A 22,094-nucleotide genomic window follows, 5' to 3' on the forward strand; every position below is an offset into this window, starting at 1 on the left:
CATGATACTCTTCTTACTAATTCAAGATGGCATTTTAAGTATATGAATTATAAATTCATAATACTGTAAACATCTAGGTGGACATTTAAGTTAAAAAAAAATACTTTTGACCTTTAAAAGTGCTATGATTTTTTGTATTATTATTGCAGGACCTAGTAAGAACAAAGGGCAACATCTAGAAAAGAAGATTTTAAACATTGTATTTGGAGCAATGACAGTAACTGCTGTAGACGTTACTTCCAAAAATGTGGCTACTTCTTTCCGTTTCTAAATGTAGAAAGAAGTCTGACTTCAGGTTCCTTTCTTTTTAATTTTCTAATCTACTTGTAACATTGAACGTGTACCAAGGAACTGCAGGAAAATTTGTTGGTTTCATACAATCGAAAACACTGGAAGAGGATGCCAGATGTTGACAGTAGTACTCTCTCTTACTTTTCTTGTTCACATAAATTCTAGCAGCAGCAGAAGCTGTGGCTTTAAGCGAAGATGCAAGGGTCTGTGGATCAGATAGTTCTATAATCTGGCATGTCTTTCTAAATCAGCACCAAGTCCTACTTAACACAGGTATGGGATCTATGAAGGAAGCTGAAGGGTCAGGCCTTGTAGAGCTCTGCAGACCTGCCCCCTTTTCACACCAGCTTGTGTGTTAATCATGGTCCCACGGTTGTACAGTCTCACAGGTATTAGCCAGGGCTATATGACTCCCACGGGAGTTCCAGTATCAGTCTGTTACAGTTTAGAAAACAAAAAGCAATAAATTAAATAAAGCAATTTATTATAGTTAAGGGTGTATTTGTTTGAATGAATTTATGGGAGTTGGTTACACCTAAACAAGCAGCTACCTGTTAAGCCACCAGTCTGAGCTGAGCTTGTGCTGGTTGAAAAATTGGGTTACTTAGATTTTGGCAGAGCACATAAGCAATGTCATATCAGTGTAATCCTTCAAAAGGTTTCCTGTTCTTACAAAGCAACCCAGCTACAGAGCTCCTGATTTTTAGATTTCAAATCCAGATCTCAGATGGAGGTTTAACACAAATTTGGGAAGTGAGAAGGAAGACCAGATATACAAAAGTCAGTCCTACTACATTAGTGTTAGTGTTTTGGGGATCTCTAGTTCAGAAAAAAATTTGGGTCTTCTAGTTTTTATTATCAATAAATATAGCAGAAAATAAGATAAAGACAGTATATCCGTTTCTAAGGCACCTGGTCCAAATTTTGACTCTACTTGCCTGGCACTAATACATCGTAAACATCCAGGTGTTAACTTTAACCTCTGGAATAGGCTTGCTGTCTTCAGCTAAAACGAAGTATCTGTAAATCTTTGCAGAATATGGTCCCTAGTTTAGACATCATCTGAAGAAGCAGCTCTGAGTGATAATTGATTATTTCTCAATATTCCCAAAGAAAAATGTAGCTAAGTTTCTGTTGCAAAAGAATCCAGAACCCGGACTGTGTTCACATCCTGTTACAAACTTACTCCAGATGCTGAATGAAAAATAATAAAACTTGATTCAAAGATGAACAAGTGCCAATGAGCCAGAATTAGTCTTAAATTCAGTAGGGAAATTACCAGCTTTTACACCAAGACTATTCACTTGGATTTTTGAGCTTAACTACTCCTGTTGTATGTAAAAGATCTTTTAATTTAATTTTTTCTATTACTATGCCTCTCACTGAAAAGTTACATAAATATTCTGCTCTGCCGCTGCTTCAAGCCCATGAAAAGAAGTGCCTGAGGTTGTTGATGTTTATGAGGTGACTCATCAGTGTTTGTCAGCTTGAAGGGTTTTGGCCTATGTTCCATGGAACAAATGTCAAACACATAAATGCTACTTTAAAATTATTATTTTTTTTTATTTCATAAGCAGCTGCCTCAAAATGAAGGGAGGGCTTTTGAAAAGTTGTGGAGTTTCATGTCATTTTGTGCTTTGTCAGCAAAACCTGGGACAGGTGGAAGCGGCCTGGGGCCCTGATGACCCCTGACTGCTGCTTTATCCACAGCCCTTGTTTTGCAAGTATTCTGGCATGCGATCAGGCAGGTTGGGCTTGTTTTCATCCCAAGTTAACATTAGGAAACTTTTCGAGTGTCTTTTCTAGTGTTAATGAACTTTGCAGTGTTCCAACCAGTTTCAAACCTCATCCAGATAATTCACTGGTATCACTAATTATCAGCTGGTTTCGTGCTTTTCACAGCGGTGAGACTACTGTTGTTATTTCACAAACATTATTTCGCAAGCTGGATTTATATTTAACCAGTGCTGCTGCTTTGCCATGTATGCTGTCACCCGAGCCCACCACTGCAAGGCCCCAAACGCCGCGTGGGGCCTGAGCCACCGGCCCGGGGCAGCTGCCGCAGGGACGGCCGAGCACGCTCACAGCTCGGCGTTTTGCCAAAGGCAGACCCCGGTCCCGCTGAGGACCGCTACCCGGGAGCCCACCCGCGGCTGGGAAGGTCTCTGGCTGGCGGGGCGCAGCCCTAGCCATGTCCCGCGGCCGGTGGACGGGCCGCAGCCCCGCGCGTCTGCGGGCGGCCAGCCGGGAGACCGGGCTGCCCCTCGGCGCGGCGCGGCGCGCCCCGGCCCGCCTGCTGGGCTGGGCAGGCCGGCTGGCGCCCTTCAGCTGCAGAAGCCGCCCACGGCAACGAAGCAGCCGCCTGCCTGCGGAGGCGCAGCGGACCGGGCCGCCCGTGCCGTGGCGACGGCCGCTGGCAGGAAGGCGGCAGCGTCGGGCGGAGGGACGCGGCCCCGCCCCCGCCATCAGAGAGGGGAAGTGTCTGTACTGAGGGCAAACAGCGCGGGCACCTGGCCGCACGGGGCAGGAGAGTCCCTGGGCTGGGCTGGGCAGGGCTGGGCAAGGCAGGGCAGGGCAGGGCAGGACGGAACCGCGCCGGAGCGCAGGGCCCCTCCCAGCCGCCGGAGAGGCGGGCGGCGCATGCGCGGAGCGGCGGCGGGGCGGGATGGTGGCGGCGCGGGCGGGCCGGGGGAGCAGGTCGGTGCGGCGCGAGGGGCGGGAGGCAGGGCGGGGGCCTCCAGCCGCCAAGCACCGGGCAGCCCAGCCCCGAGCGGGCGGGGGGCGGCCGCAGCCGCGCCCCCATGAACGCTTCGGTGTCGCCTAGCAGCGCCCCGAGGTGCCGGGCGCGAGAGGCGGCATCGGGGCCGGTGCGGGCCGGGCCGGGCCGCGGCTTGGGCCGGGCGGGAGGAGGCCGAGGAGGAGGAGGCCGAGGCCAAGGCCAAGGCCGAAGAGGAGGCCGAGGAGGAGGAGGAGGTAGCAGTGTCGCTGATGCGCTGCGCCCTGTGCTTTCCCACCAGGTGTTCTCCCTCTGGCTTCCTATGTCCTGTGACCAGGAGGATTTCTTCGCAGCGTACCTCAAGATGATGGCGAATATCGTCGTCCTGAACTTGCTCATTTGTATCTCTCTGGTGTTCTGGATCGTGTCCATGACCGCAAGTACGTACTACGGTGAGTCCGCAGGGGCCGGCCTGGCGCGGCCAGGGGCCGGCTGAGCCGCCCGCCCCTCCAGCCCCCGCAGGCTGCGGACCGGGAACTGGGGAGGCGGTTGTGCACAGCCCCTTCCATCCCCGGTAGAGCTGGTAGCCTCAGACCTGACAGTAGCTGATAATGGTTTAGGTGTTAACGGCTGCTGTGCCCTTTGCAGCTCTGCCCAGGGTTCCCGTGAACGTTGGCATCGTTTGGGATTTGTCTCCCTGAAAAAATGCGAATAAGATAAAAATGAAAAAGTGAAAAGTGCGCTGGTAGAGTCCTTTCTGTATTAGGGGAAGTAGTGACAGCAGGGGGAGGAGCACACCAGCCTTCAAGACAGTTTTAGGAACATACATGCAACCTTTGGATAGGGCATGCAAGAAGAATTCTTTGGTCAAGGAACAGAGAAACATGGGAAATGGTGCAAGAAGAGAGGGATGTCTGCACGGAGTCTCTGGAATGGGATTGTGTGATCAGCTCAGTGTTCTGTTCAGGCAACTCGAGTAGGCCATGGCTCAGTTGTGTGTATTTGCAGGGACACTAGTAGTTTCTGTGGTCTATCTTTTTGGTTCTGGGACCATTTTTACAGCAGTGTGCAAAAGCAGCAGTACTACCTTCAGTATCAGCTCAAGCCTAGAAGAGTTTAACTGCTTTTGCAGGACAGATGAAGACCTGTCTTTAAGACCTTAGCCAATTTCATGCAGAAAGAGCTCTGTTGTCAGTGCAATGTTGCTGCGAGTGTCTGAGGATGCAGTATGAACACCCTCAACTGCCTAGTGTCACCCTGGATCCAGAAGAAGTAGAACAAATAGCCCACCAGTATTAGCTGCCTTCTGCAGCAGCAGTTGAATGTCTCCACGTGGTGTTTTTCAGTGCTTCAGGTTTTAGGATGGGATATTAGTCCTGGTACAGTAATAAATCTGTATTACCTGTACACTAATACTTTGGCTCATAGAGGGGTGTCAGACACATAGCAGGTATGCAGAAGCAGGCTTCACAACCAGGTTTTGTTTGTGTCATTTAGAGCTAGCCAAGTTGGATTTAAACACACAAATTTATTTGTGCGTGTCTGCTCTCTATAGGTATAGTTTTGAGGTTTTCTGCTAGTTAGGATATTCTAGCCCTTGCTATCTAATGTGATTGAGCATTGACAGTGTGGAGTAGAGAGGCCTTGGTATCAGGTGAATCAGGATAAGAACTGATACAAAGGAGGAGACTGCAGACAAATCCTCCTTTTTGTAGAGAATTATTGTGGAACAAGAAGGACATAAAACTTCTGTTGTCCATTTGCCTGAGAATGTGGAAAGACCTTGGCTTGAGGTGAATGAAGTGTATAGTAGGATTGAGCTTAATGAAGTGGGAGAGAGAGCTTAAATAAGTTTAGCCCATAAAACGGTCCTTAACAACAATAAATATAAAAATACTACAAGCATAATTTTATTACTTTACAGTGTATAGTTCATAGTAATTGCTTAAGCATCAAACAGGGACCAAAATGTTGATAAAATGGGAATGTTGAAGAATCCATAATAGACCAGTGAATGTGTACTTAGTTTTAACTGTTTATGTAGTAGTAATTTAGTACCAATACTTTGTGATCCCCCCCCCCCCCCAAAAAAAAAATAATGCAGAATTCTGTTTGTTAACTCAACCAAAAAGAACCCTATTGTGTTCTGGTACTGCTCACACTCAAGTTAATACCAAAAGCCTTCTTAGTTGGTAATAAGCAATACCAGACTACAGCACTGGAGTTCTCTTCATATGCAGCCAGTGTACTTGCCTTCTGAATTTTTGAGTCAGCCCTTGACTGCAAGACTCCCTTGCTTGCCTCCCTGTGGCATTGGGGCTTGTCAGTGCAATGTTGCTGCGAGCGTCTGAGGATGCAGTATGAACACCCTCAACTGCCTAGTGTCACCCTGGATCCAGAAGAAGTAGAACAAATAGCCCACCAGTATAAGCTGCCTTCTGCAGCAGCAGTTGAATGTCTCCACGTGGTGTTTTTCAGTGCTTCAGGTTTTAGGATGGGATATTAGTCCTGGCACAGTAATAAATCTGTATTACCTGTACACTAATACTTTGGCTCATAGAGGGGTGTCAGACACATAGCAGGTATGCAGAAGCAGGCTTCACAACCAGGTTTTGTTTGTGTCATTTAGAGCTAGCCAAGTTGGATTCAGTACACAGAAGAGAAGTTTTCGTCTTGTGAATCATTGTTCTCGCAATGGCAAGTGTTTTACTGTTCTATCTTACACCAGGGAGCCTGCGTATCTGCAAAGTGCTAGGTACTGCTGACACAACACCACAACTTGTTGAAAACCATCATGTTTAGCTTTCCAGCAAGAGAAGCTTCTGGGGTTGTGTGAAATCTTTCTTCTATGAGATTGAGACCTACTTTAATGCTAGACTTGTGATGTCTTACATTTGTTTAGTAGATATGATAAATAACTTGTCATGATTTTGTATTTTTTCAGCTTGAAACCTACATTCACTATTAGCTTCACTTTTTAAGTGTGTGGGTATTTTAAACGGAAACTGTTGCTTGAAATCTTGATGAGACAGTTACCAGCTTAAAGGATATTTTTGAGAGCCTTACACCAAGTTCAAAAGAATGGAAAGGGCTGATGTTTTAGAAAGCAGTCACACCATTTTCACCTAGTAGACTGGCTTTCTTGTAATTTTTCTGGTAGTGAAATTCTGTCAGAGTAAGTGGTATAGTTCAGGATATAATCAATAGCTATCTTGCCTCTGGATGTCAGACTTTGAAATTGTAGTATTAAGGATTTCTTCTCAGACTTTTAAATTTCAGTATTCTGTAACATACTTTTGGTGTCTTTTGCAATGAAAATTACATCTTCCAATTTAAAGTCAACATGAGGTGTTAGAATATAAAGGTTGTGAGACTCTTACTGCTAAGGCAGTAATTTACTGAGTCAGTGTAATGATTGAAGTAACATCTTTTAACTGGACAATAATAACTTGTTTAACTATTTTAGTGAGTGTTCTGGAATTTTAGAAGGAACGCAAATATGTTTAGGACATTGATGATGAATTGTCTCCTTAGAATATAAGTTGCTATGGTCACTAGTGCTTTATTAAATGGTGTGGAATTATGACAGCTGAGTGGGATATTGTTTTCCTGTTCTGCAAACTTGTTTTAATTCAGATCATAGTAACTTGAGTGTATGAGCAAAAGGAACAAACTGGAAATTCAGCAGAAAGTTTTTTTAGAAGGCACTGTAGATATTTTGATGAGAAACTAACTTGATTAATTTTTTTATTTAGTTAGTTTTGTTTGTAAAAGTAAACGGTTTGTAGTTTTGAAAACCAGGATCTTTTTGCTTGGGAGTTCTTCAGCTGTCTCGGTGGTTTAAGCATTCAAATTTAAAAGTTATTAGTGAAGAATATAATTGAAAGCAGTCCTTCTAAAAAGTTTGGGGTTTGACTAACTTCCAGTTAAATACTTCAAAACATTCTAAATTGGCTTTATTTTCTGTATAACAAGGAGAATTAACAGGTGAGCCATTTCTGTGTAGATGTTAGTACTAGACCTGCCTGAAATAATTTCTTTCTCTTCAGCTCCCAAAAAGCAGTATGCTTTCCAAATACAGGAGCTTTGCTTATGTACAATACCTTTCATATGAAAACAAGCAACTTCCTTTCTTAAATCAGTGTAATTTATCACTAATGCTGTGATTAAACTGATTTGTTCACAGACAAGCAGAAGAATAGAATCAGTGCATAAAATAAATAAATAAATATGAACTGCAGGACTTTCTGCTAGTTTTATTAGATGGCATCAAGTATCACTGTAGCTCAACTATGCACTTACATATATTACAGAATATATAAGTTTTCCAAACCAGGATAAAGAGGATATGGTAGTAATATTAAAGCTATAGAAACACAGCTATTACCCAGTTTATATGCATGCTAATGTCTTCTCTCCACATAGAAATGAAACAACTTCTGAAGTCTTCTGTTAGCCAGGTAGCATCAGCCCTTCTATTAACATAGTGTAAAAATTGATGGTGTAGACAACAGTGACAATATTAGGCACATCCTAGGAATAATTTGGAATACATAGATGATGAAAAAGGGGATGAAAAAAGTTGCTTCCTTTTCATAGCCAAGAGCTAGCAATCAAGCTATAGCTTTTGATGAACAAGAGTTACTTTTCCTAAAAACACAGGCATTTTGAGATGGCTTGAAAAACAAGGTAAAGCTTCCAATATATTGTAGTATTTTTTCTTCTATTACAAAGCTAAAAAACATTAGTGATCACGGACAGTGTTGTTCATTCCCTTTGTTGTTGCCATCTTTTCTGAACTTCATCAAAAAAAGAATCATGATAGTAAAAAATTCAGATTTTTTCCTATACTTACCAGATAATTAGTCGTAACAATCTAAAGGCAAACTCTTGCACGAATTTATTTACTTAAAGTTTCTTTGCAGTCTCTTTAGATGAGAAGAATGCAAATGTTTTGTTAACTGGAATTTTAGTTTGGTGTTTATTCACATTTGAAGCTGAAGTCTGTGTACCTTACTGTGGCTGTATGAGTGGCTTGTTTTTTTCTAAAATTTGAACTTACCTGTTGTATCCAAATCAAGTTTCAGATGGTCTTAATATTTTGAATGTTAATTTTGGGGGGTTATAAATCCCTTTTAGAATGGAAAATATCACCACTTTTATTTCTTATCACATATGACTTTTTTTGGTAATTTTATTTCATGAGATGTATTTGCTTTTTTCTGTGAAAGCTGAAAAGAAAAATTGAGTAGGTAACAGCAGATATTTTGGTCTTCTGTTCCTGTGAATGTTTTTCTTCTGAAGGGTAAAAAGTTTTAATCTCTGTTAAGGTCAAATCTTAAATATATTCATGTATTTATCAGGTACTTTACGACCCATTTCTCCGTGGCGCTGGCTTTTTTCATTCTCAGTTCCACTAGTGATTGCTACGCAGGGTTATAAGAAGAAGAGTCTTGATCATAGTGGTGTATTGGGAGGTATGTTTTCTGAGACTACTAAGTTAAAAGTTCAGTAAACTAAATAAAGGTCTTTTTCATTGTGTGTAATATTCTTTTAAGACTTTATTACCTAGTTCTAATAAAAGTATAAATGTAAGCATACGTATCTTGAATTCATACTGGTTTTTTTCTCATGCCTGTTTAAATAGTCACGTTCAATTTTGCTGCTGTTTGTAATAATTTGATTAATACTATAATTAAGGTTTATATAAAGATTCTTGTTCTACATAAAGATTATTTTAAACTTCAGTATAGTATGCAGTTAAATTGCATATTTTGATTTAACATATAGATGGATTCACATAGAGGTAAAGAAATGGCAGAGACAGCGGTAAAGAGGTAACATAAAACTGAGCCATGTCAGCAGCCTGCCTGCCTGCCTGCCTGCCAGGTAACCTGTAAAGATAAACTAGAAACCAGGAAAGATAACATGGTTCTTTCTGTAATATGAGCAGTTCTAGGCATTTTTATGGCTTCCCAAAAATAAAAATAAAATTAAATCTGCACTTCACTTCAAACAAATAACCATTTCAACAAAGTTTTTCTTGACCATGTGAGAAAAGCCTCAATGTAGTGTACAATATGTTTGTTGAAATCTGATGCAGGATTTCTGGGTGAGGTGATTCACCCTTGTCTTGTGGCCTTGTCTGAGCTGATGGTCAATGGAAAGAAACAGGACCTCAAATCCTTTCCTCCCGTGTCACCCGTTTTGCAAGTCTTGTTCTGTGTGTGAGTTAAGGGGAGCATTTTCTAAATCAAAAAAAAAATCTTTTCTCTTCTGCCATGTTTTCACTTCATAATATGTGAGTTCTGCTAGCCAGTTTATATTGGCATTTGCTTTAAGTGCAGCCAATTTTCTTTCAGTTGTGAAGAATTGTAATCTCATGTGGGCAGTGAGAATTAGACCTCTGCTGTGAAGGAGACAAAGTACATCCAGAAGCTCAAATACTGAAGAAAATTACAGAAAGAAGAAGATGGCATAAAAAAAACAGAAACAGAAAATTAAGAAGGGAGAAGTAGTATCTATTAAGATGTATGGAGTTATCCAGGTTGTCCTAGGGACCTCGTGGGAGGGATTTGATTCCTAAACTGAAGATAAACCTATTGGTAGAGACACAGACACAGCTGTATGTATGCTTCTTGAACAAATAATTATATTCTTCAGGCAGAGTACTTAAATTTCTATTGTATATCCTTTGGTGCGTTTTTTAAAATAGATCTTTAATTTTGCACAGTATTACTGATTTGTGGCAAGAGAAGGTCTTAAAAATCTCACACTTCAGCAATAGCAGTAAAATCATCAATTTAGCAATAAAATCTAAGAGAAAATGATAAAGATGCCTTTCTTTTTTCAGTCAAGATGTTTGGAATTGTCATACAGGTATTATTAGGCATTTCAGTATTCTCTTGTTGCATGATTGCCTTAGGTTTATCATGAAGATACTTTTCATATTCAAGAGATTAAAGATACTTAATTGCTGTGCAAAGCAGGCATTATGACATGAAAGAACTTTATATCTTTTTTTTCCATAGGATTGGTGGTTGGATTTATCCTTACAGTTGCAAATTACAGTTTCTTCACTTCTTTGCTTGTATTTTTTGTTACTTCTTCAAAACTTACTAAATGGAAAAAAGATGTAAAGAAGCAAATAGATTCAGAATACAAAGAAGGTAAGCTATAACATTTTCATTCTTTCAGATCCCTTGTGGAAAATAAATACTGTATACTCCTGTTGCTTTCAAAGGGTCAGATGAGATGCAACATCAGGAGTAGGGAACACTGTTGTCATGTCTCCCCTTCACCTGCATCCCTATGAACATTAGCAAGTGACTTCTTTTGCTTGTGTTCTATTTAATAAATTGCTATCTAGTTTCTGTTTTGAAAGTGTGTCTTTGTATATGTGTATTTTGCTTTTGTCTCATGCTGTTGCCTGTCTATTTTGCCTGAAAATGCTAAAATTTAGTTTCTGTCACTTCAGGTGGACAGAGGAATTGGGTGCAAGTATTCTGTAACGGTGGTGTTCCTACTGAGCTGGCTGTCTTATATATGATAGAAAATGGACCAGGTGAAATTCCTATTGACTTTTCAAAGCAATACACAGCATCATGGATGTGCTTATCCCTTTTGGGAGCCTTGGCATGCTCTGCTGGTGATACATGGGCCTCAGAGATTGGTTGTGTGTTGAGTAAAAGCAAGCCAAGACTGATAACAACCTGGGAAAAGGTGCCAGTAGGTAAGGTGTTATCTGTTCTATGTGTTCTTAATATTTTGCTGATCTGTTTTGAATTATGCATCCAACCTGAAAAGTTAAAAGAAAGACCCAGAAAAGCAAGTATCAGAAATCTGGGATTAGAAAATTAGAAAAATCTGGGATTGGCAGGAATGCATTCTCTGAAATGGAATATACTCAGCTGTGTTTCTGTTGCATCTTGTTGGTGAGATGCACCATCCAGGGAGCTAAAATCATTCTTAGTGAAGGTGGTCACTTCTCATTTCTGTCACTATTAAAAGTGTTTGTATTTCCAATAATACAAAGAGTATAAGTTACCAGCTGAATTTTTCAGACATTAAAATTCTAATCAGTAGAAGAATACCTACGTTCAATACAGAGACTACAGAAAAGTCACTTCTTAACCGAATTGCTCATTTCCTTTTATATCTTACCAAGGGTGGGTAAGGTGAACCTTCTGTCTGTCAAACTTTGTCTACACAGTGGAGGATGACATTGCTACCTTAAAGCAGTGTGTCTTTTTTGAGTCTTGCTGGCATGTTGATGTGAATTTTAGATCTTGTGGGATGGAATGTAAATGCATGGGCATCTTTTTCTTGTGTCTTTATAAGCATTCTTCAGATTTTTATTCAGTGAGCTGTCAAACATCTTCCTTTCTGTGGATATTGTTATTTCTTTTAGAAGTGTTGGTGAAATGTGTCTTGGTATGTACTTCTTCTGAAAGAGGCATTGCTTTAATAACGTGCACATCTCAAGCTCTGTATTTTTTGGAGCAACTCTCTCTTTTTCTTATCCTGTCTCCCATACCTTACAGCAGACGAATACCAGGTGATACATTGAGAGATGTGATATCTGGTTTTATTACATTTAATTCTAGTGAATATTTCTAGATAACTGGCCTTAGAGACAGAAAAAGTAGTAGTAATAGGCTGTAACAGTACAGGTTAAGCTTTTCAGCAGCGTAATGGGAATTGTAAATAAAAGCTGTGGTAGCAGAGCCTTGTGGATATAAGGAGGAAAGATCGCTATGAACACAGGTTTGATTGCCTATAAACCATAACAAATACAAGTCTTTATGAAAAAGTTTGTCAATCAGCTTGGTTTTGTTTGATTTAGGTACTAATGGAGCAATTACTTTAGTGGGCCTGATCTCAAGTTTGATTGGGGGCATGGCAGTAGGTATAGCCTACTTTATAACACAACTCGTTTTTGTGACTGATCTGGAAATATCTGCTCCGCAATGGCCCATTGTTGTGTTTGGTGCAGCAGCTGGCTTACTGGGATCACTTGTTGATTCATATTTGGGAGCTACAATGCAATACAGCGGTAAGATTTTTCTCTTCGCCCCCTTCTCCTAATGTAACCTAAAAATGGACTTGAATTTCAAGAAAGGCTGAGGACAGCAACCTGACAATGACATCTGAAAACTTAAGGTTGCTGTTTCCTGTAAGTTAAGCTTATCACAAACTAGCTGTGACTTTAAAAAAAAAAATTATGTCCATTGTTTTAAAAAAATCTTGGTTGGCTGATTCTAAATGATTTCAGTATTTACTCATTGCCTTTAAGGATTATTGTGAATAAACACTACGGGCAAACTTTAGGTAAACTTGCCCTGTGTTTAAAAATTGTTTGGAGACTGTATCTGACACTATTCTGGTTAACAGCTGGTTTACAGAGAGAACTTAAGTTTTCAGATGTCATTGTCAGTATACTTATTTGTTGGAAGTCAACATTTTGAGTGTGCAGATCAGCTGCCTGAGAGATACAAGTCCTTTAAATCTACTGTCACAGTGAGAACTGCAAACTGTTGTTGATGCTGTAGATTTGGCTTTCCAGCAGTTTTTATGCTCTGTTCCTTGTAGTTCTAGGAAAAGTCCAAAATATAATGGAGTGTTTAACCGTTTGAGAAGTTTTTAGATGTGTCTGTACTAAAGAGGAAACACTTAAGCACTCAGACTATGTTTTGTGCTCCTAATGAGGCAGATGCATTAAGAGAATGTGGTAAAGCTAGCTAATGTGTGCCTGCGTTTATCAGCATCTGTTTCTTCTTTACTTCAGATATTTTTCCATGCTGAGCAACTTACTTTGCTAGTTGCAGTAGGGACAGTATGCAAGTCCCACAGTTTCTTTTACAAATTCATAAGCACTGCTGGAGTATGTATACTACATACAAATACAGGCTATGGCATATATATGCTGATATAGATGAAATAGTGCTGCTCGTATGGTGCACCCTGTTAGGTTTTGTGTCCCTCCTTACTTTAGCCCACTTCTCCAATCCCTATTTAAGATGGTCACATAAGAAATACTCCAATCTCTCTACAGTATCTTGAAAAACAATAAACGTGGCAGTAGTAATAAAGAATTGTCTTTTTTTGAAAACTTTATGCTACCACTGCTAATCCCTTCTGTCAGTGTTTTTGCTGTTGGTAGGCTTCCTAGACTTAGTTTACGTAATAGTCTGTGATACCCACTGTTTCTAATAGAACATCTTTCCCTGCCCACACATTTACCAAGTAAAACTTTGTCTGAGTAGTTGCACAGAATTGGATTCAAATTTTCCCATGTTATTAGTCTGAAGCTGTACCTATTCCATAAATAACAAAGCTAATGGAAGGACTTACTGTTACCTTTCCTATTTGTTTATGCTTTGAATCTATGATTTACGTGCATTTGAGTATATATTTATAAAAAATTATTCCCAGTTTTTCTTTCAAGAAATCTTAAAACTTCCTAAAACATAGCCAGTGTTAAGAAGTTAAACTGTCAGGCTTTGGAGTTCGATATTTTTTTTCCTGTAGTTCTTTTGCATTATCCAGAGCTATGTTTAAATGTATGATTCAAAGGTAACAGTAATACCAGCACTATACCTGTCAAACAAGTTTGTGGTGTGGGGTTTTTTAAAGTTTTGCCTGAAGTGCTGAAGACTTTCTTATAATAAATCAGCAGGTCAAAAGGAAATTTCCATGTTCTAGGTATTAGCAGATATTCAAATCTACAGAGAAAAATAGCATTAATATAAAATATACTGATTTGTTCTGGAATGTTTCTTCATGTCAACCTTAAATGTGTGCACATATATGTACCCAGTTATACTTTGCTACAGTGTGAGTTGGCATTAAAATCAAATGTGCTAGAATTTTATGCTTTTATTAGCATATAAAATAATGCAGCTGGACAAAACATAGGATAACTGTGTGTGTACAATACCAGCTAATGAAACACAATACTAGAGTACTGATAAGCCATTTCTTGCTCTATCTGTTTTAAGTACTAGGACAAAAATCCAGCTGCTGGTAGTATAAAACTGCTGTGTGAATAGGTATGATAAATTCAGCCTCTGTAAGGAACTTGTTTTCTTTCAGATCAAGTAAAAATTTTATTTCCATAATTTTCCTTTGAAAACAAATCTTGACAGGAAATACGTATTGCTAATCAGTTGTTTCGGTTCTGTTCAAAACAGCATTCTTTTCCTTGGAGTGGCTCTTGGAACCACTTTCTCATCTTCTGATTTAGGTTCTTTCATTCCTGCATAAAGAGAGAAGTAGACCTGAAAAAAGTGTAACTTTTCAAGAGAAGTAATTTCTAACATAAAATATTCCATGGATAGCGCATTCTTTGAAGCTACCAGGTTAAACTAACTGTAACTTAGTTTAGTCTGTTGGTCTCTCTTCTTACAGAGGTTTAACACCGTAATGGTAAACTAAATTTAGGAAGTTGCATGTGCTTGGTTACGGTTTGTTTGGCTTTGTAAAATTAATTTTTTCTCTTTTCCCAGGTTTCGACCAGAATATTGGCATGGTTGTCAACCACCCAACAAAAGACTCTAAACACATATCTGGCAAACCTATATTAGACAACAACGCAGTAAATCTTTTTTCTTCTATAATCATTGCTTTGGTGCTTCCAGGCATGGCATGGTGTTTCTGGCCCAGGGGCTGAAATAGTTTGTTTTCTGCATGTGATTCATTTATGTTCAGTCTTACTCAAAGACAGAAGAGTTCTCTTCGAACTCTTTTGAAGAGAGAGATCTGAAATTTTCAGAAAGTGAAAGAACTTTCTATCTCAACTTACTAAGGCTGTAAGCTTCATGTGGCACTTGGCATGTCTCAGTGCAAGGAAGGCATTTTGTCAATATGCTCTTGCTGCTCTTCACATGGATGTAGATCATTGCCAAGTGAGGTGAAGCACTTCATTTATCCTCATGGAGCTGAAGCACTGGCATCTATGTTCTCTCCAGTCCCCTGCAGCTGGAAGGGCAAGAACCTGGAAATAGAAGTCTGATCTACATCAGTTGGTGTGATGGAGCAGTGTGGCTATTATCCAGGCTAGACACAAAGTACACTGCAACTTTGTGTAGGCAATGGTAGCACTGGTGAAATGGGTGAATTCTGGTTATTTCCCATAATCTACAGTACGTAAGGGTTTATGGGATTTTTTTTGTTTGGTTGGTTGGGGTTTTTTGTGAGGGGGGGCAAACAGAGAAGTAAGCCTTACTGCCTATTCTGTATCCTGATACTATCTCCACTTCCTTGAGAACAGGGTTCGTAAAAGTGGTGCCACTGCATAATGTTTGAAGCAAAAGATTAAAACTCGCTACTTCTTCCAGTAAGAATAATAAATTTCTCTGTGCTTTCTTAACATCTTTATTTCAATACTAATGATACTTACGAAGATTGTCAGTACTGTGGTACTCATTAAATTATCTAAAGTTAAAGTTTACAGTTATGAATTCACATTCATCTCTTTAGAAATAGAACATTTTTTCCATAAGCACACAATTGTTCCATAACGCTTAGCGTTCTGACCAAACTGTAGTCTTTGGTTCCTTCTCAGCAGTGGAAGTGTTTCCCATTTTGTTTGGGGTTGTTACTCACAGATGATGGCCTCAGCCAAACAAGCTACAGAGGTTATCCTCACAGTGAATGGGGAAAGTCTTACTTATTCCCATTTTGAAGTGGTTTATTTAATTTTTGGTGCTCAGGCTCCTATGTTAGGTGATTCCATCTTCCATTATTAATTTATGAAAGAGGTGTAAGTAATATAGCCAGCACAGATTGTATTTAAACTTTAGAGGTACCTTCACAATAACCTGTCACTGTCGACATTCAGAAGCTAGAGCCCATACTGTTAACTTTTAACAAGCTTTTCATCTTTAAAGGTAGGTGAGTATTTTGTATTGAACATCTGATTTTTTTACGAATGTCTGGTGTATGTGGCTGTCTTAATTCACTTGAATTGTGTGTTTTGTCACCTTTTATGGCAATGGTCAAAAATTTTAACACCTTCTGTGTTGAGTTTACTCTTGAAATGTAGCCTATATAAATCTGGAATTTATCACTGGCAACAGTTCAGTGTATTATCCAATTATAAAGATGAGATTTCAAACTAGTAAAAGCTTTCTGAAAAGAACTGTTTGTGTAGCTGCTGTATGTCTGTTCCTGTGGAAAGGCACAAGATTACAAAAGGAATATATGTACTTGAACTGTAACAATAAACACATGAGATTTATACGCATTGTTTGGGTTTATGCTGCTTCTAAATAAACCCTGTATTAGTTGTCTTGACATATTTTATTAATACTGTTGTGATTTCTACAATTAAGAAAGACACAGTTTTTGTAAAATAGTTTAAACGCCTTATTTTTGTATTATATTGTTTTCTGAAACAAAGTATACCTTAAACACTGAAGTGGACAGGGTCAGCTTTTTCCTATTGGATATGGGTCTCATTTGAAAGAACAGCTTGCCATAGTGAGAGGACATCTACGATTTTAAATTCATAGCAGCATGAAATGCTTTGATCTGCTATCGTACGAATGAATGTGATCTGAATGAGCTCTTGCAGGTAGGACCTTCAGAGGCAATTATTCAGAACTTCTTATTTGTCATGTCTTAGTGATGACACTGAGTTGGTTTTGAAATTCCCACTCACAAATCTCCAGTATTTAGAAAGGTCTGAGCACTCTTGAACTCTTAAAAAAGGACAGTGTTAAGTCTGGGTGTATTATATTGAGCGAAGTATAGCTTATACAAATATTGTTACATTTAACTAGTAGCTGTACAACTGGTAGCTGGGGCGGGGCAGGGGAAGCAGAGGATAACAGGGAAGAAGTTACGGAATGTAACAAACTGCCTGTAAATGGTGTGTGTCACTAAGCAGTTCCTCCTCAGGAAGGACCAGACAGCAATACTACCTGTCTGCTTGGACTGGCACTACTTGGAGAGACAGAAAATGCAGGAAGTAAAAAGGAAAGATAAAAAAGTCGAGGAGGTAAGAGAAAATGAAGGAAATCTGATAGATTTGAAGGTGCAAATTAGGTCACTGCAGTAAGCAAGTTTACTTCCATTCTTTAAACACTTCAATATTTATTTTGCTTCAGAGCCATCGGTTCCTTATTATATAACTCAGCGATTTTTCTTTCATATTGAAGCGGCACCAGTATTCCCACAGCACCAAGAGCATACACTCAGTATTTTTCATAATTGAAGAGGTTACAATTGTGAAGCATTGGTCCTCATTCTTGGTCTGATTTCTAGGTGCATTAGAAGTTCAAGTAAGAGTATGATTATGACGTCATTGCATATGGGAAGTCTTTAGAAAGGTTTCACTTAGGCTTGGTGTCTTGATCCTGAGTGGTGAAGTACACTGGTATCAGTGTCTCCAACATTCAGCTATTTTTTATATTTCTATTCTGTTGTTAGAGCTATAGGTTGTCTTGGGTCTGTGCACGCTGCTGTTGAGGGGTCTGTCATGGGAGATGTAAACCACGGTTCCCTGGGACAACAGAATAAAGTAGGTGATATATCCCCTTTGGTTTTTTATGCTCTCTTGTGTATTAAGGACTACCTGACATTCAGAAGATTACTTTTTCCTGATAATAAAGTGCTGAAAAATCTTGAAATACTGTTGGAATTTTACAGAACCTGATTTGGGCACTGGATAAATGTGGCAATAGATTGGTACATTAAAATCAGTTTCGGACATCTCAGATGTGTAAGTAGGATTTATTTCCCCTGTGTTTCTCCCAACAGTGCTCTAGTCCCCACTCAGCATTTTTTAACATTTCATTATCCAGCATTTTAAATTGCAGTAAGTCCCTCTTCTCTGAGCAGGAGTTAACCTGTTTTACAGAAAGTTTATTCACTTAAAGCTTTGTAGGTACAATCTCTGCTCCTGGCTATTGCCATAACTGGATAATAACTTTCAATTTAAATACTGCTGCTGTCAGGGGGTGGGGTACAGCTCTCGTAATTATGGGCTGCTTGTAATCGGAGCAGGTACGTGAATTCACTCTGACTATACGGATCCCTGCAGTTCTCCCAAGCCTGCAGCAAGCTTCAGTAAATATTAATACAAGTCCCAAATGTGAAATACGGGAACATGGAAATAAACCCGCCGGGCAAATGGCAGCTTGTACTTGGATACTCCTGAGTCTGTAAAACTTGAGTCCAAGTAAAGAAATGCCACCAGGAAAGCATTTATTCAGTAGCTTTTCCACAACTGTAATCCTCTGGGAGAAAATGGGTCAATTTTGTATCTTGCCATTGCAACCACTAACTAAATCATAGAACAGCCCAGGTTGGAAACGACCCTGACATATCATTAGGTCCAAACCTTTGTGAGAAAGGAGCATAGAGAAGATTATCTAGTACCTGTCCAGTTGCATCCTGAAAACCTCTCGTGATGTAGACTCTTACCACATCCCTAAATGTCAGTTTTGCTTGAAACACGTTAAGGTGGATGCACAGGAAAGCAGAAGACCACCATTATGTGAGTTCAGACCAGGAAGCCTTGCACCTGACTGACTGGTAATATAATGTAATAAAGCAGCAGCAAGTGCTGGTTCCTAACCCAGGTGGTTGACTGACGAAAAGAAGACTGGGTTTAGCTGAAATGTAGAAGAACCAGTCTGTTGAGGGAAGGAGTTTTGGACACGGGAATACCATCAATATGGAAACAACAGCCAGTTTGAGGGGAGCTACCTGGCTGGATTTGCAGAGCTGCCTGTGAAGCCCTGTATAACTTGTTTGCACCTCTCTGGCCTGGTGGCTGCTTCTTTGTGGCTTTGTTCAAACAAGCAGAAAGCAGAATTAAACACTGCAATGGGGTCACCATGCAGATTGGTCTTTGGGGGTTCAAATCCATGCCACTAGCAAGGATGACAGTGGTTTCAAAAAATATGAATACATTCTGCAATTAGAGGAAACATCAGTAGAAAGCACTAAGGAAAGTCTTGTGGTACTCATTTGTTGATACCCATTCAGTAACTACTTTTGTAAAGATTTTGCAACTGCAGTCCTAGCTGCAAACTTATGAATGTAGAAGGACATTGTAAAAAAATCATGTTGGCCCTAGGAAATGGCATCATGCACATAATGCAGAAGTAAACACCTGTGCACAAACCTCTTGTTGCAAAGGCCAAGCTCTGCACCTCAGCCTTGTGGTTCTGCAACTGGAGAATACAGTGGTTTTAATTATCTCCTTCAATTAACCCAGTTACAGGCTTCATACAATCTCTTGGGTTCCCAACATGTTTGTTTGGATAAATGCATCGATTAACCTCTGCCCTTACAACCCAGCACAGCTATACATTTGTAAAAGCATTAAAATCCCCATGAAACAGCCCAGATCACCACTTCTTATGAATACTTGGCTGGTGTCAATCATGGGGGCAACAGTAGTGACCGCACTCTTGTTTCTTGCTGAAGGGCTCTTGCAGCAGTGACTTCCACAGAGATCAGCCCAGTACTAGAAAAGCAATGGCTTCTCTCATACCAATTGTTTTGTTACCACGAGTTGTTATCCTGATGTTTCATTATTCCAAGTCCTGAAATCATTCCACTGTTGAAAGCTGCTGCAATCAAATCCTCCCCCAAAGCAACAGTACTTTCAGTCTGCCTTAAACTGCTAAATGCCTCTGATTATGGTCCTCCCAGTATACGTGCATATCTCGTTGCATTAAGTGTCTCGTCCTAATATAACTTAAAATGAAAAAGTGAAAGGAGCTGATTCATGATGCATTGGGGTAAGAAGCATGAGTGTAATTCACCTCTGGAATTCTGGAATCCCTGTGTCTTCTGGTAGGTGCCATAAGAAAATAAAGACATGGGTGTCAGCATCTGACATTGCACTCAGTGGTGTCTGCCCAAAAGGCTCTATAGTTGATTTAACCCATGCAAAGCTGTGCCAGGAAAAAAAAAAACCAAAACAAAACACCAACCAAACCCTAAAAGTTCCTAAAGCCATTATTACAAGACAAAATATAAGCATAAGTTAATTTATTTTAGAGTTTGAAGTCAAATTAACAAAAATGTCCTCACACTAGTTGCCTGTAGATTTATAAGTAATACACCACTTAGATTCACATGGGTTTGGTTTAGAGTGGATTAACATATACTTCACTTGAGTTCAGAATTCACCTGAAATAAGGTTGTAATCTAGATGTTAAGCTTAGATGCCTTTCCTTTTCCTTTTTTATCTCTAATGAAGCCAGGTTTTTACTATATATTTTGGGCTTTTTTCACAATGAAAAACTTCTAGTCATCTGTCTTCACTTGCTGTTCTATGTGAGAAAGTATTTTTGTTCTTAAGGTATAAAAAAATCAAGAGGACAGAGGCAATGATAAACCCACATGTAGTTTTGAAACTGCCTTGCGTGGTTCTTCCCCGCCAATGTTTTTGTACTGGAATGCAAGCTCTAGCTCGATCACAACATGCTCCACTTTATAGACTTGTACTCTTAAAGTGTACTTAGGCAAACTGTTCTCCTGCCTCCAGCCCTCCATGCAATCCCAGGAATGCAGGCCCCACGCACTGCATGGCTTGTGTGAGCTTGTAATCCATTTTTAGAAGGAGAATAAAGTCCTAATTCACAAAATACATAAGGGCTTGATTTAAATATTCTCCAACCCAAAATGTTTTCCAGCCTCATCTAGTGACTTTTGCCACAAATTTCTTGTTGTTAGAGAATGTCAGTATTTTCATAGCCAAGAGATTACATTTCACTCCTGCTGTTTGGCACATTTGAAGTGAAAGAGATGTTGTATGTCATATTTTTCCCCTGAATTATTGGTTATTTTCATTTTAACAGACCAGTGTTTCTACCCTCTGTTTTCTTGAGATTTTTGAGAATACTGCTTTTACTGAAAGAAGTAAACATTGCACGTTATCACTTAACATGCTAAAACCTAAGTTACTGCTGCTGCCAAACCATTTTCTGCCTTAAGAGAAAAGCAAGGGCTTAAGAATTTTGTAAGTAAATAGCCAAACTGAAAAGAAGAAATTATTTAATGCAACATCTTATTTCATATTAAGGAACACAAATGAGCATATCATTTAATGGCAGCCTGAATTCCAGCAGGCACATGTTAATGCTGATATTCAGCATTTAAGAATTGTTCTGAAGAATGAAACATGTTAACATTTAGCTGTTGCTGACATTTGTACATACTGTGACAGCAAAACCCTAATTTTCAAAAATTAAAACTGTCAGGAGTGTTCTCTTTGAGAACTAGCCATTTGCTGAAGTTAAAATTCAGCTTTTTTAAGCACTTTTTTTTATATAACTTATTTTTTAAGAAAGGAATAGGACATTTTACATTAGTGATTTTCTTCACATCATTACCAGGATAACATTTTGTTCAAAGGTGACTCATACTCTTTGTCCAAACATCAAACATTAAAAATTCAATCCCAAAAGAAGTTTTAAAAATTTAGATGGAGTTAAAGTTATTGAAAATTACTGTTAAATCTGTGATACCGCTTAAATACCCTTAAATAATGTCTTTATGCACTTGCTTACAGCAGCTCTACTTTGGTATTTAAGCTAGAAGGTAAGAGGAAAACGATTGTGATAGTAATGTATAGGTATCGGTCTATGCCCACGTATGTCTTCACGGAATTTGCAAGTCCAAAAATAATGCCTGCACGTATGCAATTTGGGGTTGTTGTCCCTAGTTCTTTGCAATTGTAATCATTAAAGGATTTTTTAAATTGTTAAATATCCTCTCCTGTTTATTTTCTGCCATTTTCTGAAGAATCCAGTTTCTTTCATTCCAGTTTCCTCTCTCTCTTTCCCTGTTTCCCTGCCCTAGCTCCTGGACCGGAGTCCGCAGCTACTCTCCGATCCTCGTGAATGTGAATTAAGGGGAACGGCAGAACAGTGACTCTTTTCATAGCAGCAGATACAAAGTTGGTGTCCACTCTTCTGTGCATGGCACAGACTGATCTGTTCCGTGCAATTATTTTCTCTTTGCTGGAGCAAGTAGCGGTATAAAAATACTTTTTTATGTCCTCTGGGGCCTATGATGCCTCCTTTCCCTTCCAGGTTTAGGGAAAAGTGACATGTAAACCAAC

General features: G+C 39.5%; 1 protein-coding gene and 1 long non-coding RNA gene across 4 annotated transcripts; both read left to right on the plus strand.

Annotated features, from left to right (window-relative positions):
- Window positions 1-2,916: 2,916 nt before the first annotated feature.
- On the plus strand, window positions 2,917-16,301 carry TMEM19 (transmembrane protein 19). Of its 3 annotated transcripts, none has more exons than XM_040595825.1 (7): window positions 2,917-2,988; window positions 3,309-3,459; window positions 8,371-8,484; window positions 10,039-10,176; window positions 10,485-10,739; window positions 11,853-12,062; window positions 14,515-16,301. In XM_040595825.1, exons 1-7 carry the CDS (start codon window positions 2,932-2,934, stop codon window positions 14,676-14,678), a joined length of 1,089 nt encoding a protein of 362 aa, XP_040451759.1. In that variant the 5' UTR covers window positions 2,917-2,931; the 3' UTR covers window positions 14,679-16,301. The 3 variants fall into 3 exon arrangements, with proteins under 3 accessions (XP_040451759.1, XP_040451757.1, XP_040451758.1); XM_040595823.1 differs by lacking the exon at window positions 2,917-2,988 and adding an exon at window positions 3,031-3,127; XM_040595824.1 differs by lacking the exon at window positions 2,917-2,988 and having other exon boundaries at window positions 3,192-3,459.
- Window positions 3,472-8,360, plus strand: LOC121089060. Its single transcript, XR_005828114.1, has 3 exons — window positions 3,472-5,333; window positions 5,670-5,682; window positions 5,736-8,360. It is a non-coding gene; the product is annotated as an uncharacterized LOC121089060 (long non-coding RNA).
- Window positions 16,302-22,094: the final 5,793 nt, after the last annotated feature.

Source organism: Falco naumanni, chromosome 5 (genome assembly GCF_017639655.2).
Source record: "Falco naumanni isolate bFalNau1 chromosome 5, bFalNau1.pat, whole genome shotgun sequence".
Lineage (NCBI taxonomy): Eukaryota > Metazoa > Chordata > Aves > Falconiformes > Falconidae > Falco > Falco naumanni.

Coding starts and splice junctions, on each gene's coding strand:
- TMEM19 (XM_040595825.1), top strand. CDS start 2,932: ATGCGCGGAGCGGCGGCGGGGCGGGATGGTGGCGGCGCGGGCGGGCCG. Junction 2,989..3,308: donor CGGGCGGGCCGGGGGAGCAG/GTCGGTGCGGCG, acceptor CTTTCCCACCAG/GTGTTCTCCCTCTGGCTTCC. Junction 3,460..8,370: donor GACCGCAAGTACGTACTACG/GTGAGTCCGCAG, acceptor TGTATTTATCAG/GTACTTTACGACCCATTTCT.